Here is a 26,919-nt window from a genome sequence, read left to right as displayed (position 1 = left end):
TGTGATTGTCCTTTTTTTTCACATTTTGATTTATTTTCATGTTGTCGTCAAAAACCAAGGAGACGATCTGTTTGGGACGTTAAACAGATTAATGTTACTCATTCACTATAAGAAGAAAAGTTGTATTTGCTTATTCTCTTATATTAAATCAATTAAAACCAAATTAGACAGAAAACAGGTTTATTTTTGAATTGTTTCTTATTCATTTATATTTTATTAGAATTTGGTAACATTTCTGCTGCAGTTACATTATCACTTAGTTTAGATTTAAAAACAAGTAAATAACGTTAACACTTTTAGCACGGAAAAAACATGTTAAACAAAGAAATGCACAAACCAACAGCGTCTGTAATACTGGTTTATTATTTTTTTTCACATTTTCATCAACATGAGTCAAGTATCCAATGCATTTGTCCACAAATCTACATTTTGCCTTCGTTCATTGTGGCCTTCAGTCAAAAACACTGTACTTTAGAAATAAATACAATACTGATAATAAAAAAGAAGAAAGAACACTAACGTCTGACGGAGCTCACACAGATTCAGTCTTTGTTTCTACTCTGTCTGGAGATGATGCCTCATGACGACATGAGACGACGCCTCCTTCTGTCCAAACGAGGATGTGACGCGAGCGGAGGACGACAAACAGCAGTGAGACTCGAGAGAAAATCAACAACACGAGGATGAAGCACTGAGACCGGCCGAATCGCTGATTTCACATATCTGCCCCGAATACTCAGTGGAGCATCGAATGAGGATTAATCCGCCGCTGAAAATAGACCCCAGCAAATGCCCAATTTGCTCTTGTGTGTTAAAACCGACAGCGAGCAGCAGCTTCAGGACGTGACTGAGGCCTTTACACACACTTTCAATAAGTCAGCATTCAAACTGAACAGTATATCAATAACCAAACACACGTGGGCGGAGCAACCGATCCCGATGGTGAGCTGTCATGAACACGCTCACACTGAGTCACAGCCACTCTCTGGAGTGACTTGTCCTATTCATTTTTACATTTTTGCATAACGAAGCCATGTTACCCAGAAAGAGTAAGTTAATCATTATTAAAAATATCTCTGTGGAGAAGGAGAAGAGCGTAGAATCAAAACCTGTCCCCTTCCTGTTTGAACCATTTCCACTCAAACGCTGAGCGGCTGATTGAGATTCGGCCCAACACAGCGACGGCGTTTCCATGGACACCAATAATCTGACTTCTGACCTTATTCTGAATGAAACATGACTCAGATTCTGAGTCATTAGAAGCAGTGATTTAGATTCTGTGTATATTCCGTTCATGTTTACACGTGAGAGCGCACAGCTCAGCCTCCTCACTGAGCTCTGAGGATTCGGAGGAACGAGGAAAAGACTGAGCAAAGCAGAGTTTGAAACAAGAGACAAATATGATGAACACTGATGTAACCTCGTGAGTGAGGAGGCTGCTCCTCAGGGCGTCAGAGGAAACACGGCTTTAAGCTTTAACAAAATGAAAATACAGCTCAGAAGTGCTTTGGACTAACTAACCCACAGATTGTAAATAGAGATGGACGCCGCGTCTCCACTTCCTCCCAAAGCCCAAAACATCCCAGGGATTCCATCTTGTGCTGAAGACGTCATTTGGAGCCAGAGTCTGTCCAGCAGCGATCGTGGTGAGCGACGGCGTCAAGATCCCGCCGATACACGCTTTCGACCAATCACGAGTCAGTCTCAGCTGTCAATCATGACGGCTCAGCCTGTTTTTATGTCATCAAATAACTAATTAACAAAAATTATGAACAGAAACATGAACACTTAAACATCTACTTAGATTTTTTTAGTTTGGTCCATGTCCTATCTGATGGAGGAGGCGGGGTTTATGACAGAAACTGCAGCCAGCCACCAGGGGGCGATGATTTGGCGTCACTTTTGCGAGCTGTCACGTCATCCATTTTTACATACAATCTATAGATTGACCCTTTAAAATGTATAAAATAAAAAAAAAAATTCATCCCGACCACATTTCATTTGAGTCGTATTAGTAACTTTAATCATGAAAACTTATTTTAAATCACTGAAATATTTTACTTTGAAAACTATTTGTCTGAATTGTTGTTTTCTGTACGATCATTTTACGTAGTGAAGTTTTGAAAAACAAAAAGTTTGTTTGATTGTTTTAAGGATTAAAAAAGGAATGCCAAGTAAGAGTAACTCTCCTGGTAAAGGGAGTTACTCCTGGTAAAGGCAGTTACTCTCGTGGTAGAAGGAGTTACTCTCGTGGTAAAGGGAGTTACTCCTGGTAAAGGGAGTTACTCTCCTGGTAGAAGGAGTTACTCTCGTGGTAAAAGGAGTTACTCTCGTGGTAGGAGTTACCTCGTGGTAAAGGGAGTTACTCCTGGTAAAGGGAGTTACTCTCCTGGTAGAAGGAGTTACTCTCGTGGTAAAAGGAGTTACTCTCGTGGTAAAGGGAGTTACTCCTGGTAAAGGGAGTTACTCTCCTGGTAGAAGGAGTTACTCTCCTGGTAAAAGGAGTTACTCTCGTGGTAAAGGGAGTTACTCTCCTGGTAAAAGGAGTTACTCTCCTGGTAAAGGGAGTTACTCTCCTGGTAGAAGGAGTAACTCTCGTGGTAAAAGGAGTTACTCTCCTGGTAGAGGAGTAACTCGTGGTAAAAGGAGTTACTCTCCTGGTAAAGCGATTACTCTCCTGGTAAAGGAGTTACTCCTGGTAAAGGGAGTTACTCCTCTGGTAAAAGGAGTTACTCTCGTGGTAAAGGGAGTAACTCCTGGTAGAGCGAGTTACTCTCCTGGTAAAATTAGTTACTCTTGTGGTAAAAGGAGTTACTCGCCTGGTAGAGCGAGTTACTCTCCTGGTAAAGCGAGTTACTCTCCTGGTAAAGGGAGTAACTCCTGGTAGAGCGAGTTACTCTCCTGGTAGAAGGAGTTATTCTCGTGGTAAAAGGAGTTACTCTCCTGGTAGAGCGAGTTACTCTCCTGGTAAAGGGAGTAACTCTCGTGGTAAAAGGAGTTACTCCTGGTAAAGGGAGTTACTCCTGGTAAAAGGAGTTACTCCTGGTAAAGGGAGTTACTCCTGGTAAAGGGAGTTACTCCTGGTAAAGGGAGTTACTCCTGGTAAAGGGAGTTACTCCTGGTAAAGGGAGTTACTCCTGGTTACTCTGCTCCACAGAAAACACTGAATCTCCTGAATCACCTCTTCAATCCGGACAATACTTCCTCACATTTGTGTAATGCTCCCTACAGATGTTGCGATGCCGTATTCTCCTTCCTGATTCTGATACCTGGACTTTCCGATCCGATACCAGTGCATTTAAAAAGAAAAAAACGATACTGTGTGTTACTGACCCTGTATGAAGTGATGACTACGATCATTGTTGTACGACCCGGCTCAGGTTTAACGCTTTGAAACACAGAGAATGAATAACACACAACTTCTTTTAGTTTCTAGTTTAACATTCAGAACTGAAAAAGAACAAATAAATAAATCTAGGAAAACAACAACTACTTGTTTGAACTGCTCCAAACTGAAGTCTTGAGTATGTCGTGGGACTTAAAGACACAGGAGTGTTTGAGACAGAGGCTGAAAAGAGGAGCTGCAGCAATGCACAGTTTGAGGAAAGCGATGTTTTCTGAACATTAGAGCATGAAAACATTAACACTGATTAAAACGATCAACCTCAATATGATCAGAATGTTTTTTAAAACAAAAAAGGTTCCAATAATCTTTGTGCCCTTGAAGATTTTAGAACCAGTTCCTCACAGAATAATGTTTAGAGCCTAATAATAGAAGAATAATAAGCTTCATAAGATGGAGATTTCTCTGCAGTGTGGTTATGGTTTGGTGAAACATTAAAAACTTCTTCTTCAAGTTAAACTTTCAGAAACAATCTTGTCTGGGGACAATCTGAAGCTAAAACAATCAGTGATTCTGACAGAAATTTGATCAACAATATTTTTGACAATTGATTAAAGTAATTTATCAAACAAAAACACTAAATATTTAATAGTTCTTAAATTCTTAAATGTGTAGAATTGCTGCTTTCCTCTGTTTTAAAACCTTTTAGTTTTGAGGAACAAGGAAACGTCACCTTGGGCTCAGAAAGTCTGACAAGCATTTTTCACTATTTGACACTAATCAGTAGATTCAATGATAAAGAAAACAATCATCAGCTGCAGTGATCTGAAGCCTTTTCTTCTTTTTACTTATCACACTTCAACTTCCACAGACTGTGAGCGACTCTTGGCAAGTGGTGAAGAAAACGGCACATCCAATTCTTTCAGGCCAGAAGGTCATTACCCATAAATCACTGGAACTACTGTGAAACAATTAGCTAACATAACGCAGGCGGAATGGAAAGAGTTTTCCATTCAGGCTTCTTCCCAAATGCAGCTTGTTATTTCTGGAGATGACTTAGATTAGACGACTACACTATGACCTCTACGTGATGGTCGACTACTTGTCTTTCTACAGGTTTAGTACAAGTGATGCTGTTGGTAAATGGCTGTGTCTCTCATGAGCCTGGGAAGTAGTCAGAAATACACTTTCCCAGTCCAATATGGAAAACCTCAGCGAGCACAGTTCTTTTCGTTCCAGCCGCGCGGAGGATCCCACAACTGGATCCCAGTGACTCGTCCAGCCGGGTCAGGGAAGTGGTCAGGAGGAAAATGCCGATCCTGTTCTTTTCAGGTTAAACCACTTATCAGGGTGGCAGTCCGAGGGGAAACAGCTCGGGTGTACTGTATGGATGCATTGTATGGAGCTGGCAAAAGCCAAACAATCCGACTTGCAGCGGTAATACTACGTGTCATTGTGTCACGGGAGCAACAAAAGGCCTTGCATCGGACAGGAATGCATTCTGTGCGAGCCAAGCTGCTTAGCCCAGTGACCTGTTGTCCAGTTGGATTCTTTTCAAATGTTTTTAACCCTAAAAAAAAAAATTACCGCCAAAAAGAAAGGAACAAGAAATGGATGCTAGACATTGTTTTTTTTGTTTTTTTGTTTTTTTTCCACATAGCACCATGCCATCGGTTTCCAGTTCTCAACACTTGCACAATTGCAGTGTATCACATTTTTTATATCGCTCACATGATGGTGAAGAAATAAAAAAGACAAATGAGGAAGGAGAGGAAGAAGCAGACAGACGTGAGGTGAAGGGAAAGTTGGAGGATGGGTGAAGCGGAGATGCCTGTTCAGGTGACTCTAATGCCGACAGGCTGGGACGTCCCGTACTGGTGCAGTCATGTACATGCTCTATACTTGTGAGGTGTGCGGTGGCAGAAGGCACATATTGCCGGGGGGTGAGGGGGCGATGAACTCTCCTCCGTCCCAAGCGGGGGAAGCAAAGCTGTTGTTGTCTGCTCGCTGCGCCGTCTGGTGGATGACAACGAAAAACAACTGGCCGCTTTCAACGTTTTCACCAACCGAGCGGATGTTTGGAGTCGGAGACGGGTTCTCCAGGCCGGTTGGTCCTCGAGTTAGTTCAACTTCTCCTTCAACCCGCTGATCTGGAGGTTCAGGATAAGTCAGGACCCCCAGTTGTTGGTCTTTGACCCTCAGAGGCCGGCGGCGCAGACAGAACTGAAGTGTGTGTTTTACCAGCCATGAGATGAGAGCGGGACCTCCGCGTGGTGACGGCAGCTAAAACCCATCTGACTGGATTTCAGAATAAAAGAGTGAGACCTGGCTCATCAGACTCGGACTGAAACGTGTTCCAGTGATCGGGCCGGCGTGGGGGTGGGTGTTGCTGATGGTGTTGATGGTGCAGCAGGCGGGGGAGGGGTTATTGCTTTTAGCTCGTTGCCAGGGCAACTCTGAGTGCTGACACCACGGTTGAGGGCGCCGGCGCGTGGCGGAGCATGAGCAGGCAGAGTGTTGGGGTCGCTTCGTGGGATGTTGACGGGGCAGGAGCGGGTGCGAGCGTGGCCCTTGTGGCCGCCCGGGTGGCAGACGAGGCTGCCCACAGTGTCGGTGGGCGAGAGGTGACGCTTCACCCACCGCTCCACCCGCTCCTCCTTATACTTGATGGAGTACCAGGTGAGGAAGATGAAGAAGAAGCCGAAGAATTTGAGGCTGGCGGCAAGGCCGAAGTAGACGAAGCGCAGGGAGGTGACGTCGTACTCCGAGCAGGAGCCGTGGACGCCGCAGTCCTGCTGCCACAGCATGCAGGTGGTGTCGATGACGGCGCCAAAGTAAATGGGTGTCGGGATGTAGGCTGATTGCAGGAAGGAGGGAAGAGAAAGAGGAGGAGAGGTGGTGAGGAAAGGGTGCAGATAGAACAACAAAGAGGGAGGGAGGATAAAGAAATAAGAGATTCAGTGTCAAAGTAGAATCAAAGAGGAGAATTGTCAGACGAAAACACACGTGAGCAGAGAAATCTGACCAAACTGATTCAGCACTGAGACGGGGAGAAATAAAGACCGACCAAAATTGCAGTGATTAAAAAGACTTGCAGAATCTAATTCAGAAACGCTGGATCCTACAGTTCCCATGATGCACTAACACAGCGACCTTCATCCCCCCGCGTTGTAACCGTTTCCCGACTAAGTCACACTGACAGCAGCGTCCTCCACGTCTCAAATATCTAATCCAGTTTACCTCCTGACTCCTTATCCAGCAGCCATGCTGAGGCATTAAAAAAAAGACCACATCTCATTTCCTAACTGGAGCCCGTCGGTCAGCAGTTACAGAACGTGCACTGCATTTCCAATCAAGGCTTTCGGCTGACGTTCTAATCTTCCTCTGAAGGACTGACGCAGCTGGAGGAGGAAAGCCTTCTCCTCAGATCACTCTGCATCGGGATTTGGAACGGAGCAGAAGTATTTTACTACATTAAGCACGGGGAACTGTTATTTAGTGTTAAACCATTGTAGCTGGGTTAGGTTTTATATATTATGTGATTTTGTTTAGTTCATTTGTTCAGTGTTTTCCACTTATTTGTATTTGTATATTCAAGTTAAGTATACTTTATACTTTCAACAGTTGATATGTTAAATTTCAACTTCAAATTTGCTTTGTCAATAAAAAGCCGTTCTTATCACCGACTGTCATTTTGTGCTAAAGTATCAGTTCTGGCACCGGGAACGTTTTTACAGTATTGATTTACCATCGGTATCGTAAAAAAAAAAACATAACTCTGCTGATAATCTACTTTTGTTACGTTTTTCATATCAGGCATAGAAATCCTCCGTCACCATAAAGAAAATAAATGAATAAATCAAATGAAGGAGTGGTTTTCTCTTTTCTCCTGCAGCGATTCTACTCACCAAGAGTCCTGAGGAGAACGAACTGCATCCCCAGGGCGAACGGCCGCTCCTGCTCCGCTACAGACCTGCAACACACAACCACACGGACACGTGTACACACAGGAACCAAAGTGCATGAGACTACGCACACAGCCAGATGAATGGGATTTAACAAATAAAACACGATTTTGTGATCATGTTCTGTTCTTCAATACAGAAATTAAGTGCTTATGATTGTCAGTCAGTCAGTTTATCATGAAAGAACTAGAGAGCACGTAACTCTACCCAGGCTGTTTGGCCACTTTATCACCATATTGCACACACACATGTATTGAGATCCTCTGAGTGTCTCTGCAGTGTTTCTTGAGCAATAAAAGAAAAAGTGAAAAAATTAAAACTCCCTATTTCACAATGTGAAAAGGAAGAAAATGAAAAAACGGGTTCTTCCTTGGGTTTGTGAGATTATGAAGTTTTTAAAACTAATCTGGAAAAATCCCACAATGGAAAATCGGAAGAGTTTCTGTGTCTGCTGTGTCCAATTCAGCTGTTCAACCAACGTACCTGAGGGTGACGATGATGGCGGAGGGCTGGGCGCAGGCAGTGATGAGCGTGACGATGAAGAGGAAGATGAGGAAGGGGATGAGCGTGCTGCAGGTGCGGTCGCACTTCCCTGACACGGCGTAACCGTTCTCGTTCAGGTAGGTCTTGACGATGACGAGCTGTAGCTGGTTGCTACCCTGACCGCTGGACGACGGCGTGATGACCTGCCGACTCTGGACGCAGGCGCAGTCTGAGTAGTTCCGAACCTGGAGGGAAGACAAACAATGAACGTGGAGTTTTAGAGACTTTCTCTTGCGACCTCAACTAGTTGAACGAGTGCAGTGTTCGCTCTAAACCTGTTTGTTTGACCTGTGTTTTTTACTGTCGAACGTATCACGTGCCCAAATCGCAGTGTGATTGTGTGAAATGTGAAGCTGGTAAAATGAACGGTTCTTCAGATCTCAGGGATTTTTTCTGTTCATCTCCTTGTGCACGTTTTTTCCAACAACCAGCTGCGTAACCCCCCGCCTCAGCTTCCTCTTCCAAGCCTGTGGGAGAAGCTACGGTGGCCTTCAGGTCACATAACAACACGAAAGGTGCTCAGACTCTGTGGAAGAGGAGCCGCTCCCGATGTAAAACCTTGATACTAAATTTCAGGTGATTCTACACTAAAGAAAACATCTTTATGAATATTACATTCCGTCCCTGCCGATAGATCCACCTACATCCTGCACACTGGCCCTTTAAAAACACACAAGCACCAACTTCTTTAACTCTTCACAACAGTTACATTTCTTCAACAAAAGGTCAGAATCAAATCTATTTGCTGGTTTTCACGCGGGCATCAAGACATTATGTAAAAGCTTGATATGCTTTGTGGAGTTTCAGCACTGAAAGGATGAATGTCTGCTTGAGCCTGTCCCTGGTCATCCTCTGTCCTCGGCTCTTACCCCGGTGCTGTCGTTAGCCACGCTGCTGCAGCCGGCCAGGCACGGGTTAAAGTACGTGATGCCATCAGAGCCGCAGACCGGAGCGTACTCGTGGATTTTACAGCCGCAGTTCACGTTACAACCCCCGGTCAGGTTCCTCTGGGTCATGGTGAGAGTCGGGCTGGAGAGAGGAGATATGAAGAGATAAACAACAGCTGTTTAGGTTTCATCAAGCATAAAAATAAAAAAAAGACATTCGATTATATTTGTCTGCAGTTTGACACCAGTTCACTTTCAGATTGTGGCTCAGGTTTGGAGATTTGTCTTGTAACTCGTGCACAATAATTTTGTTATTATACCGTTTCGTGTAACCGCGTCATTTCCAAACCTGGAAGCTGAATGTTTGTCTGCTGGCGCTCAGCAGTGTCTTGTATATCTGCATATGACCACTGCCCTGTAACATGCTGTGTCAGCACTGATCCAAAATTACAGCTCAGGCTCAGCTGTTTTTTTTTCTGCTGCCATGAACTGTGGAATAGTTGACCTCTTTTTCGAACTTGATGAAAAGTCAGGTGATCACTCGCGTCACGAGAATATATAAGATAAATATCTGCATCAAATTTCATGGCTATCTGTCGTCGTTTAGATATTTCACATGCAGGAACAGGGTGGCGTGCCGGCAGCTGAGCAAACAACCGTTTTGTCTTAAACTGATTTAGTAAAAGTTCTTGTCGCACACTGAAACGATGGAAGAGAAAAAATGTAGAGACAAAAAGGACGGATGGCAAATAGAGGATGAGGCAGAAACAAGACGGAAAAGACAGAAGGAAGGACGAGAGACAAGGAGGAAGTTAAGCCTCTGAGATGATGAGGAGACGTGAGAAGGAAAGGACAATGGAGAAGAGGCACAGGTATGAGAGGGACGTATGAGATGCAGGACATTTTAAAGAATACAAAATGAGGATTTGAAAGCAGAACGGAGGCTGAAGAGAGGACGGCAGCAACGACGGACAAACAGCAGAATATAAGACCAGAGGAAAAGCACAGGAGAGAGAAAAGAGAGGGCAGCCAGCCAAGATTCGTCTCTTCCAAGCTGTCCTTGGACATTTTCCATCGTTGCCATGTAATCGCTCTGGGGGACGCTCCGTCCAAGAGAAAAGGCCTCAGTTTACCAGCTTGTTATCTGTTATCAAGCACTGATCTGAGCGCTTGCTTCCTCCCGACATCGGCCACAGATGGGCCGATAAACACTGCCACCGACTCTGACAGGCCAGGAAATGATTTGATTGGAGAAAGGCCAAGCTGCAGTCAGGAAACGGCCGGCTCCGATTTGAATGAAATCTTTCAAAAACCCTGATTAATCATGGAATTAGAGAGAATGACTCCAAGGGAGGTGTTTAAAAGAAGCAGAAAAATGTCAAATCAAAAAGCAGAATGACGCTCAGTAGAGCTCGAACCCCCGGCGAGGCCCAACAGTCCCCAGTCAAGCTTTTTGTGTCAAACTTTGCTTACAAACAAACAAACAAACACCTCAATGGCTGAGGTCAGAACGAGTGTGTGCAGATGTATCCAGCATTCAAATCTGAGAGCTTCTTTCTTCCCAGGATAAACGCTTCAGTTCAGACAAGACACAAAACAAACTGCCTCAACACAGAAATACGTTGGCAGTGTTCACAACGCTCCTTCCCGCTAGCATCGCCCCCCGACGCTCCTCACCCGGTGGTGTAGGGGATGTTGATTCCTCCGAGGTTGATGCTGTCACAGCCCACGATGAACAGCGTGGAGAAGCAGAGGAGCGAGACGCCGCTGCAGATCATGGCCAGCTTGGCCGACTCACGAGCTCCAAGCTTCAGCTTCTTGATGATGTAGCCGCCCAGGACGATGCCGACGCCGGCACTCGGCACGATAATCAAACCTGGTGAAGAGGAAAGAAAAGCAGATGTAAATAACATGGCCTCCTTTGTCTTTAAAGCCTCTTACATTGGGGCCAGTGAGTCCTCCAATCCAGCCAGATAAGAACAAGTAAGTTAGTTAAGTTGTAGAAACATGAGACGTGTGATTCTGATGTATTCGTTTTTTACGTAACAAGTTCAGTCCCCGTTGTTAACCTGCCTGTGTGTAATGTTGTGTTCTCAGATTTATTCCTTCTCATTAGTGAGTCGTCACTTTTTATTGTTTGTGTTCAGAGCTTTTTATAAACCGTCTGCGATGCCGAGTGAAGTTAGAAAACTGTGTGTTCATCCTACCTGGTTTATCTGCAACTGACTCATGGTGTGTACATTTTAATGATTTTCTGAACTTGACAAAATAAAAGCTCCGTAAATCAGCTCGACATGAAGCAATGCAGCACGAAACGTAGAAACCTCAGAGAGTCTCGGACAGAAGAGCATCAACAAAATAACATTATTTACAACATCCATGAACAAAGACAGTGTCTCACATAAATGGAGATGTTTATTAATATTTAAAAGATGAAAGAAAGCATAATGCCAAACAGAATAGCTTTTGTTGAGCAGGGACAAATCAGTTGATCATGTCCATCCTAAAGCCTGACAATCATTTGATCTCTCATCTCTCTGTCGTCAAATTCCCACATAGACACGGAGCATGGCCTCCTGCTACCGGTGCATAACCCAGGAGAAAAGATTTAGAACAGGAACAAGACTCTAGACAAACTGAGACACTCCATGATTTCTAAAACCACAAACACTGGCAGGGGGGGTGCTAGTGCCATGCTGTCCCCACTCAGCTACCAAATCCCAATCATACTCCATGGAGAACTTCCATGAGCCGGTTCCCAAGCAGTAATCTCATTTCACTCACAAGCCGTTGGCGTGGTATGAAAATGTGTCTGAAGGGCAGTTTCCATCACAGCCCACTCATCCTACAGCTGAGGCCGTTACGCAACACTTAAAACACTGGAACCCTTCTGATAACAAAGATGGAACTTATCTGGACAGATGTGAGTTTTTAAAAACAACCCGCGCATGCCCCGTGTACGTGAGCGGTCACGTGATGTGCGTTAGTGTGGCCAGGGATTAAAACTGGAAAAGAGCCCAAACGCTCCAAGATCGTTTTAGTTTGAAAACATAGTAGGATGGATGTGGCCTTACTCGTTACTGCACTAAGGTCAAAGAGCTACACAACCCCCCACAAAGTTAAATTGTGAACGCAATGAATGTCTTCACGGCTAAACAGTCGGAAAACGCATGCCTTTATCCCCAGATTGAAAAAGATCAACATTATCCGCCCATGATTTATGGAGCGTGTTTGGTTAGTAGCATGTTGTAAACAACCATTTAACAAGATAACATGCATACAGCTCCATCTGCCTGTATGCTTGTTTAAGCATGCGTGCTTCAGCATGCAAGTGGGAGTGTGTGTTTCTAAAGGAGTGTGTAATGCACTCAGTGCTCCAGCTCAGCGTCCCAGGTGCCCCCTTCATTTGAGGACCAACAGGTTCTTTATTATTTATGTGTGTTGGTGTGCAGCTCTGGGCCGACAGCCTCTCCTGCTCTGCTCTCTGTTAAAACCAGCAGGGCAGCGCCGACCAGGCAGAAGTTGAAGTGAAGCGAAGAGAGAGAACAGTTCGGAACAGCAGATTTCAACAAGGGGAATGATGAACAGTAGATTAAACTGATGTCACTTGATGAAACGTGTCTTTGCTGCGCCGCTCACCGGTGTAGATGCTGGCGCTGGAGGCCGGGATGCCAAACTGAGACTCGATGAATTTGGGGATGAAGGTGATGAAAGCGGTGACGATGGCGCTTTCTGCCGTGTACGACAGGCTGACGAACAAGAAGGTCACATTGCTGAGGATCCTCACCGCTGCTTTGGGCAGATCTGGAAGAGTGAAAGACAGAAAGGTTATCTCGTCCTGCTCTCGGTCCTGACTTGACCTTGTGATGATTCGACCCGTTTGATAATTAGATAAATATTGATTGATTGTTTTATCGTCCAGCCCTATGTGAAGGTACTTTCACCAAATTCATTCTGCGTCCTGTTGAAGTTTAAAGACACACGTCGACTAAATGGACTCAGGTCTGCGTTTACTCAAGGACGCATTTCTCATCTGCATTCGAGGGAGCGTTGGAAATTGGAAAGCCTTGAGGGTCTTCAAATGCAGCCTCTGAAATCAGCAGCCCCTGATCTGGTGCATAGTTCATTTCTAGTTGACAACATCATCAGTGATGTCGGAGAGAGGCGGCTGACATCGCTGATGACGTCGCAGTATTCTCTGGTACCTTTGATGTCCTTGCCAAAGCCCATGGACGAGGTGACCCCCTGGCTCTTGTTGTTGCTCTTCTCCTTGAGAACGTCGTCGTCGCTGGACAAGTCGTCCAGGCTCACCTTTTTCCTTCTCTTCTTCTTCTTGTGTCGGGGCGGCAGCTTCTTGGGGAAGGTGAACATGGGGAAGATGACCAGCAGCATGGCCACGGCACACAGCAGGAACCCGCTCCACCTGGACACACGTAGAAACACATCACTCAACATACAGATCAAACAAGTATGTTTTTGTTGCCATCGAGCGGTGAGTTCAGGTGAATCCGTCAAAGAAGGCCGCACTTCATTGTGCACATAAATAAATGAATAGTCCGGCCTGGCACGCTCATCCATCCTCTTCCTGCTATCATCACCTCTAATTCCTGTAGGAAGCCAGTGGCTGTTTGCTACTGAGTCACTGGTTATGCTGCCAGTTAGAGGATGGCATCACCGAGGGCTGCGAATAGATGAGTAACCACATCTCACACGCAGCGGCAGATTGACAGATTGGTATTTAAGATGACCGGAGGAGCAAACATGCTTCACAAGCATTTAACTTCTCTCTCACGGCACCAGTTTTTAGTCATGGATCGGATTATTTTTCGGATCCACAAAACAAGGGAGGCAAATATATTTTAATGTCAGTATTGAAAACTCAGGTCTCTCAAAGCTCTAACTACATGTATATGTGTATACACACACACACATATTTCACATTTGTATCAGCCAAACCAGACACATATTTCTTACCAATTGCCGATGAAGCGCGGATCGCTCTGGTCAATGTTGTGGATCTTGGGGTCCACATAGAAGCCGATGAGGACTCCTCCCAGCAGGTAACCCGCTGCTGGGCCCAATGCTCCCATCACATACATGATGGCTGAGGAAAGGAGACAGAGGGAAAGTAATAAGAATAGCGCTCCAGACATCCTGCATTTCTGCAGTTTTGGGTCCGGACTTTCTCAAGAGTTTGTCTTTCACGCATGAACAACTCAGCTGGAGATTCTTCGCTCTGACACATTCACAACAACACAGAAATCTCTGCTGCGTTCAGGTGACGGGTGGAGCAGCAGGAGGAAGGACACCACACGTCTTTGTTTACATCACATCGACAGCAACGTTGGCTCTTATCACCAAAAACTCTCGATATCTTCGTTGGAGTCGTCTACGTGTGTGGCACCGGTTTTTCATCCTGAGATATTTGCTTTCTTTAGGGAGAGTCATCACATACGTCTCACTATTCTTTTGAAGCTGCACAAAGTTCAACAACTGCCTTCTTCTATTATCCAGCATTATTACTCCATTAGGGTTGTGTTTAGAGATGTTGTGATACCAGCATCGGAAATGACTGCGACACTGCTGGATCAGGCATTGACGAGTGAGATCCGATGACACATCTTATTAGTTTAGTTAGAGCGGCGAATAAGAAGTGATTTCTGGCATTTTCCGTATTTTATCAGGTTGGTAACTGTTTCATAAACTGCTTAACATTTTAAGACACTTGTGAAATCGTGATCACTTCCCTGGACTCCAACTGGGTCTGAGGGACATGATTTTAAAAACATCTGCCCAAAGAAGAAGTGATGCTGGTCAGATTCCGTTATTCAATTATCCAAACTCAATGACATTTGCCTAACTTTAACCCTTATGTAACGCTCCAAATCAAAACTAATCTAGCATTATGGGCAGCGTACAAAAGGCCATGTGTGTGGGTCATGTGTGCAGATCATATGACCGTGCAGTAAGGGGCCCGCTTGGGGCTGAGAATAAGATTTCTCCAATTAGAGGGAATTAAAATCTTAAAGTCCTTGGCCGGAGTTGAAAGCAAACACAAGAATCCAGTGGCGTGACTTAAAAACTCCAAGCTGGGCCAGGCACCAGACCAGCCCCATCTAACAGCCAGAGCCCTGGGAACTCACTGGGAGCTCTGGGTTCACGTCCGCAGCCGTTGCAATAATGCCTCATGTAGAAGTTTATAATCATACTTTTCAAAATAAAAGGACAACCTGCTAGTGAAGTGTCACCGGCTGTCATCTGTCATGGCCGACGGCGGGGACAAAAATTGAGAACTCATCTTTCATTTGTGGGAAGTGCGTCTTTAAAACAAGTGAGCAGAGGTCATCTGGTTGTGTGTCCGCAAAACTAAAAATTGTATAATGAGAAGTGTTTATCTTCCGATTGGAGCAACACATACGGGAGATTTCCTTTCAAAATTCTTTGTTTTTTAGCAATTATTTCTGAATTTTAATTCTATTTCTGTTAACTTTTTTACAGTTTGCTCTAGATTTCTTTATACAGTTATGTTTTTTTTTTACCATTGTTTCTTTTAATGACATTCATCTGGTTTGCTGTAGCTTTTTTTTCATTTGTCGGTTATTTTTAATTTTCATTTTACAACTTCGTGGATGAACCAGAGCAAAGAATACAGACCACGATCAATTGTGGTAACAATTATTTCAATCTACCAATTGTTCAATTTATTATTTAGTTAATTAACTGATGATCAGATCAGATATTTTATTTAAAAAGAATGAGTAAAACTATTTTCCACTTAATGAAATAGTTGATAATCAATCTGGTGAACGTTCTGTTGATCAGTAAATCAAGTGATTGACTAATTGTTGCAGGTCTCCTTGATAGTTTGTCTCGCACACCAGCGAACAAGCACCATTTTCACCTGAAAAACTACTTTAAAAATACATTTATTATCAGAATCATTAGTGATTCATATTCTGATAATATTCTAATCAAGTCAGCACTACATGTGATGTATGAATTTGTCCGTCCAACGCAGCCCTAATGCATGAAAAAGCTAGATTCCTCAAAAACCAAACCCTGCAGAGAAATTCAGAAATTTCTCATGCATGATATTCCTCACCTTATAATAAAAACAATAACTTTATTTGTATAACAATTATTTGAACAAGATTACGAAGTGCTTCACAACATACACTTTCAGGACCTTTCCCCCATAAAAACACAAAGATATTCCAGAAAGACATCATGAGCACTGCAATTCCTCATCTGCAGAGCATCTTCACAGAAGCATATTTTCTGCTGCTCCATTCCAACTCTCCACTCAACTATTACATCATCCGACTCGGTTGGCCAAAGCCTGGGATGATGAAGCGCAGGGATGGGATTGAGGACTTGGGCTTTCCAAGGGGACCCAGCGGCATCGTGGATAATCCCCCATCTAGCCGGAGAAGAGGGAAAACCCTGGGCTGGCAGGCTGTCACGTTACGTAACGTGATGCAGACCATCAGCAGAGGGATAAACGGCGAGCAGGCGGCGGGTGGTGAGTCGGGCAACCGGGCGTCGCAGAGATACGAGGAGCCTGACAGACATTGTGGTGCTGATGGAGGGAAAAGTTCTTTTGTGTCAACTTAAACTGAGGGAAATTGTGATTTTACAGACAAAAACGAAGAATCAATTCATTGCTAAATAAACTAACTGGCAATGGTAATCCATCATTCAAACTGAAAGAGGCCGCAGCGTGGTCCTCTGCCTCACACGGGAGCCAAACAGAGCATCTCTTATTGGGGTTACAAAGCAATATTGTGCTGAATTATTCTGATGGATGTCTGTTTCGCCTTTGGGCATGATCTCATATGTAGGCTAATGCAAAGCAGGGCCAAAAGGGACCAGAAGGTTTGTTCCCAAGTAGAGTGTGTGCAGCACTAATGCCATCACAAAACCGTGCGGTGCTGATAAACTACTGTCTCCGCTTCTGCCATCTAATAATTCCAGAAACCTCAGTCTGTCTGTCATTGACTCTCATATCTCAATGACCGTTCATCTTTCGTCGGCTCCACACTTGGCATGTGTGTTGTTGAGGGACCAGTGAAGTCAGTGTTGAATTTGGTGAGATTTGGACTCGTGATATGTTCAATATTAAAAAGCTTTGAAGAAACCGGCGACCGGCGCGCTGTAGCGTCGGGGTTTGTTTGCGTTGTTTCGCTGAACGGCTCGTTGTGCAGCAGCGGCGGCGCAGCGTCAAGACTCGGGCTCCAAATGACTTCAATTTAAATTCATTTTTATACAATGAGAGGAAGTGGAGATGCGTCGTCCATCTTTATTGACAGTCTGTGATTTATATGCACAGTTTGAATTTTAATTTGGATTAAAGCAACAATAGTTAAATCCCATCTTTGTCCCAGCTGGACGTCCCTTGTGTTCATTTACTCGATGCAGCGCAGGGGCCTTGAATAAGATGTCGCATTTTGTTACTACTGGCTAAACTTCACTAGAAACTCCAGTTAAAACTTTCCCTCCCTCTATTACCAGGCAACACATTTGACTTGGATTCTGAGACAAATGGTACAGAATCAATTTCTTTCTCTCTGCCTTTTTTTAAAGTGTGTGCAGAGATGAAGCTGTGGGCTGAATGAATACAGCTGCAGTGCTCACACACATTCAAGCTGAATTCTGCCACTAACAAAATAACCTCAGTAGGCTAAGTCGCATGAGATGCCCATCTTTGCACAGACACACTGTAGAATTAGACTGATGCTAATTAATCTGCATTTAACACAGCAAATGATTGTGTTGCACTTAAAAACACCTGAATGGCATTTTTATCAGCTGAAATAAGCTCTAAAGTTTATTTGAAGGGTCAATTTGAGGAAGGGTGTCCTCCACATCATGTCAACACTGAGCTGATGTTTCCCTGCACCGCAATTCCTCATCTCCCCAGTGACATGTGCCATTTATGTCACATGAACCTTTTTTTTCTTTTGAAATAGTTCCCGAGCTTACAGGCAACACAAGCATCACTGCATGCGTCTCGATTACATTACACTCAACTCTGGTGGCAACACTCTCTCTCTACGTGGCACTGGCAGAAAGAATCGTAAGCCTACAGTTAGCTAGCAGCTACCTCAAAGTCCGGTCACCACAACAACAAAATGCCTAAAGGTTAAAAGGTCCAGTGTGTAAGATTTGGGTGAAAGGTTCTATTGGCAGATACTGAATATGAAATATTCCTAGTGATGTTTTCACTAGTGTGTTTCATCTATATCGTACGAATTGTTGTTTTCTTTACCCTAGAATGGGCCGTTTATACTTAACTACTTTATATTTACATCAGGAGCAGGTCCCCTCTACGGAGGCAGCCATGTTTTTTTACAGTAACCTAGATTGGACCAACTCAACCTTTTGAGTTTCTATGACACTGAATCTACCACAGGTTCTCTTTCATGTTCTGAAGGGGGGGGTGAGGTGAGGGGTGTTCAGCTGCAACATGACACTTCACCACTAGATGTCACTACATTCTACACACTGAACCTGAACCTTCTAGAGGGTTAATTTCCAAACTTTGTCCTTAGCGTTACTTTATTTTTATTAAAACTACAACCTGGAAAGTGTCTAATCACATTTCACTCTCCTAGCAGATGACATGGTGCCACCCACCAGCTTCTCCACTGATCAACCAACCCCCCCCGTCTTTTCTCCTCTAGTTCCTGCTCTTAAAAAAAGACATAAAAACAAAAGGGCTTGGACCATCGCTGGGCCTCTGTGGCACTTTGACTCCGCTCAATGACAGGAATGCAGACCTCAGCGTTTTCCCTCCGCTTCCCTCCCGTACTTTCATTCATAACACAGCGCTCATTTGTTGCTTTAATTAGGAGCCACCTTGTTTGAGGCTACTGGGGCGAGAACTTCTGGGGAGGCATGCAATAAGAAAAGAGGAGAGGTGTGTGTGTGTGTGTGTGTGTGTGTGGGGGGCAGTTTCAAGGTCACATTGTTGATTTGTGGTGCGACATGTAGGCGGTGGCAGTGTTGGCAAATGGAAGGAATGACAGCAACGCAGTGGAACGATGATAGATATCTACTATTACAGAATTCTCCATCTGTCTGTCTGTGTCTTATATCTCCTTTCATCTGATCAGCTTCACGCTTGTCATGTGAGTCGTTAAGGGCCAGAGAAGGTGCAGTGTTGAATTCGGTGCAATGGACTGAAAAAGCATCACGTGTCTCCTTTAAACCAGCGAGACAAATCCCTTCGGTGAGACCAGCTGCCGCAGAGGTCGGCTGAAATGAAACCTGCAAACTGCATGTTTGAACAATCCTCACAAACTCTTACCTAGATACAATGAGGCGTTCTCCTTCTTGACGTTGTCATCCAGGTAGGTGGGTCCTAGCGTGTAGATGGGCGTGGATCCCATGCCCACCAGGATCTGAGCGATGATGAACAGCGCCACGTACAGGTTGTGCTCGTTTCCCTCCTGGTCTCTGGGACAGGAAGTGATATCGACGCGGTCCCTGCCACTGGCGTTGCTGTTCATGCACAGGCCCTCATTGGCAGACGATGAGTTGACCTCCTGGATCTGGTAGGCCGGGGAGATGAAGTGAGGCAAGGAGAAGAGCGCGGCGCCCACGGCTATGAAAACACCGCCTACCGCCAGCCAGCGAGGCCTCTGGCCCCGCCCACCAAAGTAGCTGATGAAGACGACCACCACGAGGCTCCCGATGTCGAAACAGCTGACGAGCAGGCCTGACTCGGAGCTCCTCAGGCTGTATCTCTTCTCTATCGTGGTGATGACACTGCTGAGATAGCCCGACACCATGAGAGACTGGATGAACGTCAGGTAGCACATGCAGAACAGGAAGCAGCGAGAGTCCTGCAAGATAATGCTCAGGTACTTCCGACTGGGCAGACGAACCGTGGCTAGCTTAGAAGCGAAAAACCCCGGGGCCTTCCTCCTCGCCATGGTTTTACTCCTTCTGATCTCAGTGTTCTCCATGTACGAGCTCGGCCTGTTCAGCGCCGACTTTCCTGACTTGGGCAGGTAGTTTGTTCTCGTTGGGGACTCTGTCTTGGCCGGTAGCTGGATGAACTCCGTGCTCTCCTCCGCCGTTATGGACATCCGCACAGAACCAGCCAGTAAGCTTTCCTTATGTGGCACCGCGTCATTTAAAATCGGCATACTTTTAGATTTGAAGGTTGAGCCTGGTTCCTCCTGCTCGCTGGAAAACCCATCCTCCTTCTGCAGGGACTTGGACAACTCTGCTTCTTCGTGGTCAGCCATTGTTTCCAGTCAAAACCACCTTGCTTCAGGGCTCAGGAAAATAATCTGGTTTCAGGGCGACATTTTCAATTCAGGGGCTGCTGCCCATTCCATTCATTATTAATAGGTACATCTACTCCTCCAGATGGAGTCCGTGGTGCCCAAAGAGGCCCAGAAAAGGCAAAGTCGCAGCAGACTCACAGTTTATCTGCAGCGCAGGCAGGGCAGCCTCTGGGGTCTGTTGATCTTGTCATGCACACTTGCCTTCTGCCGACATCTGATCGGGAGGTGGACACCGCTCAGGGCTCCGGGGCCACGGCTCCCTGCAGACTCGCAGCCGGCCCTCTCTCAGCAGGACGCCGCTGCTCCTCGAACCCGGAGAGCCCGCGCCGCATCCCTGACGGCCCCTGCAATGAAGACGACACAGTCACAATGTCCCCTTCGCTCCGTGCATTACATGGTGGTGCTCCCTCCTTCTCCACCAGCTCCTCCCCCCAGTCAAGGGCATCCTCCTCCGGACTGCCTCCGATGCTGTGGCCGCACCACTTCTCTCCCCCCACCCGCCCCACCTGCGGCCGAGAGAGAGCGCCTTTGTGCGCGTGAGGTTTGGATGAGGAGAGCGGAGGAGAGCGGAGGAGAACACGAGGAGAACACGAGGAGCCGTCGAAGGAGAACCGAGGAGTCCCGAGAGCGAGGAGACGTCCGCAGAATCACCGCAGTGCTGTTTTCAAAACAACTGCGTCAAGCTGCAGCGGGACGGAAGCGGGAGGGGCGCACTTCAAAATAAAAGCGCAGACGTTAATTAAAGGGATAGGTCACCGAAAAATGACCATTCACTCATTATCTACTCGGCACTATGCCGATGGAGGATTGGGTGAAGCGTTGGTGGAGTTTCAGGGGTACACATTGTTGCAGCCAAATCCAAAGCAACTGAAGTAACCGGTGACCGTTTCTTCAAAAGTAAAAATACAAGAAAAAAACCCCGCTCCCGTGGTGTCATCCAAGTGTCCATAAGCCCCGACATTCAAATTCAACTCAAAACGGAGTCGTTTACACCATGTTTTTAACCTAAATGTCTGCTGTGATTCATGCACAAACCTTGCTCCAGAGGAGGATATCAGAGGACATTTAGATTAAAAACTTATAAAATAAATAACCTTGTTTCCAGTTGAATTTGAATATCGGGGCTTACAGACACTTGGATGACACCACAGCAGCAGCATGGAGGCATGTTATGTTGAAGAAGGGTCCTCAAAGGTTTGTTGAGCTCACATCTGTCCAGTGAATAAGAAGCTTGTTGAACCTACCGTTCTCAACATCATCATCACATCTATATGAACATGTATTCTTCACGTTCATATTTTCAACACTTCAGCTGTAAGATTTATTTGAATTTGTCTCTATTTCATTGATTCTTCCTGTGAGTAATTGAACTGAAAAAAATCCTTAGGACATGCCATTCTGTTTTGAACAGGAAACTGTATAATCCTGTGTATATTCTGTCAGAAATAAAGTTGTTTTTATTTGAGGGTTATTTATTTGTGAGGATTTTAAAAGCTGAGTGAAAGTGGAGTGGGGTTTTCTCTGCAACCTGGTTTCCTTTCCTAACTCCTTACAACCTCTGCTTCACGTGTTTCCTTGACCTCGGAACGTTTTGCATTGGAGGTGAAGGAATAGTGTTTATTAGAGGAGGTTATTTTAACCTGCTGAGTGAGGCGCTTCTATCGAGTTTTACTATGAAAGGACGAACCGGAAGTGTGTTTACTACACGGCTGACTTGGCAGCTAGCCGCACAAGCTAGCGGCTGAACGTACAGGTGAGACAATAATGGCGGCGGCGCGCTTCACTCTCCTGACAGCGACGCCACTGACTTTAGATCTTCACGTCAGACCCACAACTCACAACTCACCGTCCGACAAACGAACCAGAAACACCCGAAAAACACAATCCGCTGCGTCAAGGCGCAGGAAGCTAGCTTCAAAACAGACCGGAAACAGACAGGATGTACCTTCAAAATAAACGTCAAAGCACGCGTCAGTCAAGGACAGGAGCCGAAAGTGTTGATTGATTTGAGACATGAGAGTTTTATTTGTCGGGCGCTTTTCAAAAAAACACGAGAAAACACAAGGCAACATAGAAACACATGAATGTGGTTAGTGATAAAGTAAACATGCTGGTCGATCAACTAACAACACAACGACCAATGAGAGGACTTCAAAGTGCCGCCCATCATGTTTGATTGACAGCTGATCTCTGTGCAGAGCAGAAACGTCACCACGACGAACTTTGATCAACAAACATGGAGACAAAAGAAGTTAAAGATTTAAACACAGAATCCAAATCACTGCTTTTAATGACTCGAGTCTATTTGAGTTTACAGAACTCAGCTGTGTCTGCAGAATAAACATTAACTCCAGCATAGAGAGGCTGAGTGAATGTGGTCTGGACTCTGTGGAGGAGAGTCATGGTGTCAGAGACTCTGTAGAAGGACAGAACACCTGCACTGTGATCCAGGTACACTCCTACTCTGGAGGACACAGGACCTGACACTGGAGTCTCGATGCTGTTGTGATAAAAGTTATAACTGTTTACATCACAACATAATGACCAAGATTTATCATTTGATCCAAATTCACATTCATCTGAGCTTCCTGCTCTTCTGATATTCTTGTATGTGACTGCTACACCAACTACTCCTCTCACCTCCACCTCCACCTCCCAGTAACAACGTCCAGTCAGACTCTCTCTACTCAGGACCTGAGGCCAAACAATGAATCTGTCTGGGTGTTTAGAATAAGACTGTTTTTTACTCATACATGTTACTTTTCTGTTTCCCTCAGATAATAACAGATGTTTGTTTGCTGTGTTTGGATCCAGTGTGATTTCCTGTGAATATCTTAAGAAGCCAGCTCTGGTCTCTGGCTCTGGTTGTGGCAGTAAAACATCCACTTGAGACACAATCTGTAAAATCTCTGTCTCTGTCTCACTCAGAATGTCCTGTAGTAGACCTCTGACCTGGGACACAGCTGCTGTCACGTCCTCAAAGAACCTCAGAGGACGGATCCTGAAGCTGGATGAGTGTGTAGATTCACTGAGTGGTGACAGTGAGGGGTAGTTGTGTAGAAACTGGTTGTGATCCTCTGTGTCTGAGAGCTGCTTCAGTTCATGGTCTTTCCTCTTCAGCTCAGTGATCTCCTGCTCCAGTCTCTCCTGAAGCTCTCTGACTCGACTCACTTCAGTTTCCTGCTGGGATCTGATCTGCTGCTTCACATCAGAGCTTCTTTTCTCCAGCAGACGGATCAGCTCAGTGAAGATCTTCTCACTGTCCTCCACTGCTTTATCAGCAGAGCCATTGACGGCCTCCTCCTCCTGTTGAAGCAGCTTCACGTCTTTCTCTGTGTCCTGGACTCTCTGCTGGATTGTTTGTCTCCTCAGCCCGAGCTCTCTCTGCCTCTCAGTCCTTTCTGCTGCAGCTGACACTGTGTCGTGGTCTTTATGTTCCTCCACAGAGCAGAGATAACAGATACACTGCTGATCAGTGCGGCAGAACATCTTCATCACCTCATCGTGACGAGAGCAGATGTTCTCCTGGAGCTTCTCCGAGGGCTCCACCAGCTTGTGCTTCTTCAATGGAGCTGACTGAAGATGACGCTGGAGGTGTTTTTCACAATAAGAGGCCAAACAAACCAAACAGGACTTGAGAGCTTTCAGTTTCCTCCCAGTGCAGACATCACAGGCCACATCTTCAGGTCCAGCATAGCAGTGATCAGCAGGAGCAGCTTGGAGTCCAGTCTTCTTCAGCTCCTCCACTAAATCAGCTAACATGGTGTTTTTCCCAGGACAGGCCTCGGTGTGAAGGTCTCTCTACACTGAGGGCAGCTGTAGCTTCCTCTCTCTCTCTCTTTGTCCCAGTGGGTGTTAATACAGCTCTTACAGTAGCTGTGTCCACAGCCAGTAGCCCGGATCCTTCAGTAGATCCAGACAGATCGAACAGCAGAACATTTCTCTGTCCAGTTGAATTTCTTGCTGCGCCATTTCAGCTGGTGCCAGAGACTGTAGAACAGTTTCACTTCCTCTGAACAGATACAGATCTCTGCTCCTCCCCCTCTCGTTCACTTCCTGCAGTGACTCATCTCCCACAGTTCACAGCTTGTTGTTCACTGGTTCTTACACTTACACATCTGTGAAGGGAGGAGACACAGACACATCCTGACTGGGAGGAGCTGGTTGTGAGTTTTTATCTGTGTTATCACATTTCAAAGTGAATAGTTGCTCTGGGAACTGTCACATTCAGCTCACAACAGCACAGGTTGTAAGATTCACATTCTTCAAAGTTTCCAGAAAAGTTAACGAATCTTTTCAATGGAATAAAAAACAACTTACAAAGTGCTTCACTAATGAAAAACACAAGTAAAAACACATTAAAACACACGTATGAAAGAGTCAAAGTATAAAACACTAGTGGTGCACACGATGTATCGCCGTATATCGGTAGCGGACGATATTCGCCTCGTTTACTGCTATCGGCGATCGGTAATAAACTTGACTTTCACCATAACATTGGCCGATGTTCATTGGTATGTTTTCTGCAGCCTGCCAATCTGGCATCCAGATTATGGTACACTGACGCCGGTTTACACCGGCGCTGAAGCGCCGCGCAGGCGCCAGGAAAGCCAGGCGCCTCCCATCCCCCTGTTAAACCTTTGTGCGGTTCACATGGCTGTGATACCGCGCCAGCGCCTTCACCGATGGTTTCGGCGTGCGAGGAGCGATCGCGCCAGGAAACAGACTGAAAAATGATTTTAAACGATATAAATGACATATTTTATATGATATAAATGATCAAATATGCATCCCATACTTTGTATTCCCTTCTGTTGTCCTGGAGTTTTAATTTTCCCAATTTTCCCAATCACATAATTAAATGTCCCCTCTGCCCATCCACTACAGTCACACAAGCAGTCATATAGATAAAAGAGAGAGGGGGGTAAAGGCTTGCTTGGAGAATACGTCATTTACCCGACACCATGGCATCTAAAGTTACACTTGTCCCTTTTCTGTTTTTCATATTATTCAAGTAATAAACAAATATCGGTATCGCTATCTGCCAGATTGTTGTTTTAAGTATCAGTATCGCCAAGAATTTCCATATCGGTGCATCCCTAAAAACACTACAGGTGACAGAAATGTAATCATGACCGCCCTTTAAAAACTAGAATTTGATCAAATCGTGGTACGATAACAGCACGTTTGAAGTTTGGATTTAAAGGAAGCTTCTGACTCAGCCTGCTATATTTCCTCAGGTTGTTTCAGAGTCTCAGACTCTTATTTCTAAAGCTCTGTCCCCCTCAGTGTTAAGCTGAGCTGTTACAACAGCACATGCAGCCAGAGATGATACAGACTTACAGCAAAGTTAATGGAGTTCTAAAGAAGAACAATGACAAAGAGCAAAGGAACCATGTCAACAGCTGTTCAGCTTCTATCAAAGAAAATGATAAACTGCTCAAACTGTTTCTATATAATACAAGTGACACCAAAGTTCTTTCTGTTCTGAAACAGTTGATGAAGTTTGTCTGTGACGGAGCAAAGAATCGATCCCAGTCGTCAGGAACCTGATCCTGAGTGTTTTTACCGTTTACTGTTTTAACTCTGCAGAAACTACAAAATCTCTTCAAGCAGCAACGTTTGTTTTGTGGGTTAAACCTCGGACAAATTTGGTGTCAAGAAGTTTTGATCCAGTCTGGATTCAAACTGTACGACCCAGGACCGTCTGTCCGTGAGGTGACGACGTGAAACACTGAAGCAACACGACAAACTCGTTGTGAAGTTTCATCCTCATGAAAATCAACAGCACGATAAACGGAACGACCTCAATTCCACAACATCACAATATCTCCAATATGTGGCTTGTGTGTCAGGACTCAACTCAACGTCTTCACCCTGAAACTTCACCAAACCATTATTTCTCCACTTCTTTAAATCTGTGTGACGAACTCTCTTCATCCACTGAGATCACAAACCAGATCTGGGTTTTGAAAATCAGCGAGTGGAAGAAAACTTTGCTCATTTCTCTGCGATGAAGCTGTTTTAGTGCAGAAAAGCTGCAAAGACAGAGACTGAACATGAAAACTGAGGTTTGTGGAGTTTCAGGAGGAAACTGCCTCAGTTATTCTCTCACAGGAGTTTCACTTTGTCTCCATCAGCTTTGAATGAGATCCTGGAATGAAGACAAAAGAACAGACTGGATTTATTCTTTATTTCAACTTTCAGCTTCTTCACACATTAGATTTCAATGCTTTATACATATATAAGAGATTTAAATGTATATACACATGTATAAGAAACACACGTGATGAGAGCTGCAGGACAAACCCTCAGAGGGACTCGATCAGGACACTCTCCAATGGAACTGCTGGTTCAGATCAGGAAAATCAAAAAGAACAGAAACGTACGCAGCAGCAGATCAATATGCCCGTTCACTAAATATGTAAATACAACGAGGACGAGTGGATTCACACTTTACAGAGATGAGCCGTTATAAAAACAAACCAGGTTCCACATTTACAATGTGACCAAACATCCCATAACACTGATGCTCTGTAAATCCAACCAGAGTGCAGTTGGTCTGTTGGACATGTTGACGCTCTGAGTTCATTGATCACTTCATCAGTAAAGTCTGTTCAGTGACTCTTGTTCAGTGATTTCATGGACACACAATCAGTTTGTTTCACCTCCGTCTCACATGTGGAAAAGAAAAGAACAAATAATCATCTCATTGATGAGGATCAGGATCAACACAGGTTCTAAAACATCACACAACCTGATTTCTACTTTGATTTAGAAAACAACAGCAACATTAGTTCTTTCAAACACATTCATGTCAGTGTAATTATAGATTTCTGTCTTTACAAAGTGAGAACTAAATATGTGTGATAAAGGAAGGTCAG

At 44.9% G+C, this 26,919-nt stretch overlaps 1 protein-coding gene and 1 pseudogene across 1 annotated transcript; both read right to left on the bottom strand.

The window, feature by feature from the left end:
* Positions 1-344: 344 nt before the first annotated feature.
* slco5a1a (solute carrier organic anion transporter family member 5A1a) lies at positions 345-20,738 on the bottom strand. Its single transcript, XM_047341999.1, has 10 exons — positions 19,048-20,738; positions 13,713-13,842; positions 12,944-13,161; positions 12,378-12,542; positions 10,416-10,614; positions 8,721-8,880; positions 7,792-8,036; positions 7,252-7,316; positions 2,347-6,200; positions 345-2,308 (listed from the first exon to the last, which is right to left on the bottom strand). The coding sequence occupies exons 1-9, from the start codon at positions 19,991-19,993 to the stop codon at positions 5,677-5,679; spliced, it is 2,652 nt and encodes an 883-aa protein (XP_047197955.1). The 5' UTR covers positions 19,994-20,738; the 3' UTR covers positions 345-2,308; positions 2,347-5,676.
* Positions 20,739-22,336: 1,598 nt separating this feature from the next.
* On the bottom strand, positions 22,337-24,007 carry LOC118117672 (annotated as a pseudogene).
* Positions 24,008-26,919: the final 2,912 nt, after the last annotated feature.

Source organism: Hippoglossus stenolepis, chromosome 11 (genome assembly GCF_022539355.2).
Source record: "Hippoglossus stenolepis isolate QCI-W04-F060 chromosome 11, HSTE1.2, whole genome shotgun sequence".
NCBI classification, from domain to species: Eukaryota; Metazoa; Chordata; class Actinopteri; order Pleuronectiformes; family Pleuronectidae; genus Hippoglossus; species Hippoglossus stenolepis.
The sequence above is the reverse complement of the archived record's forward strand: the minus strand, read 5'-3'. Positions and strand labels throughout refer to the sequence as shown.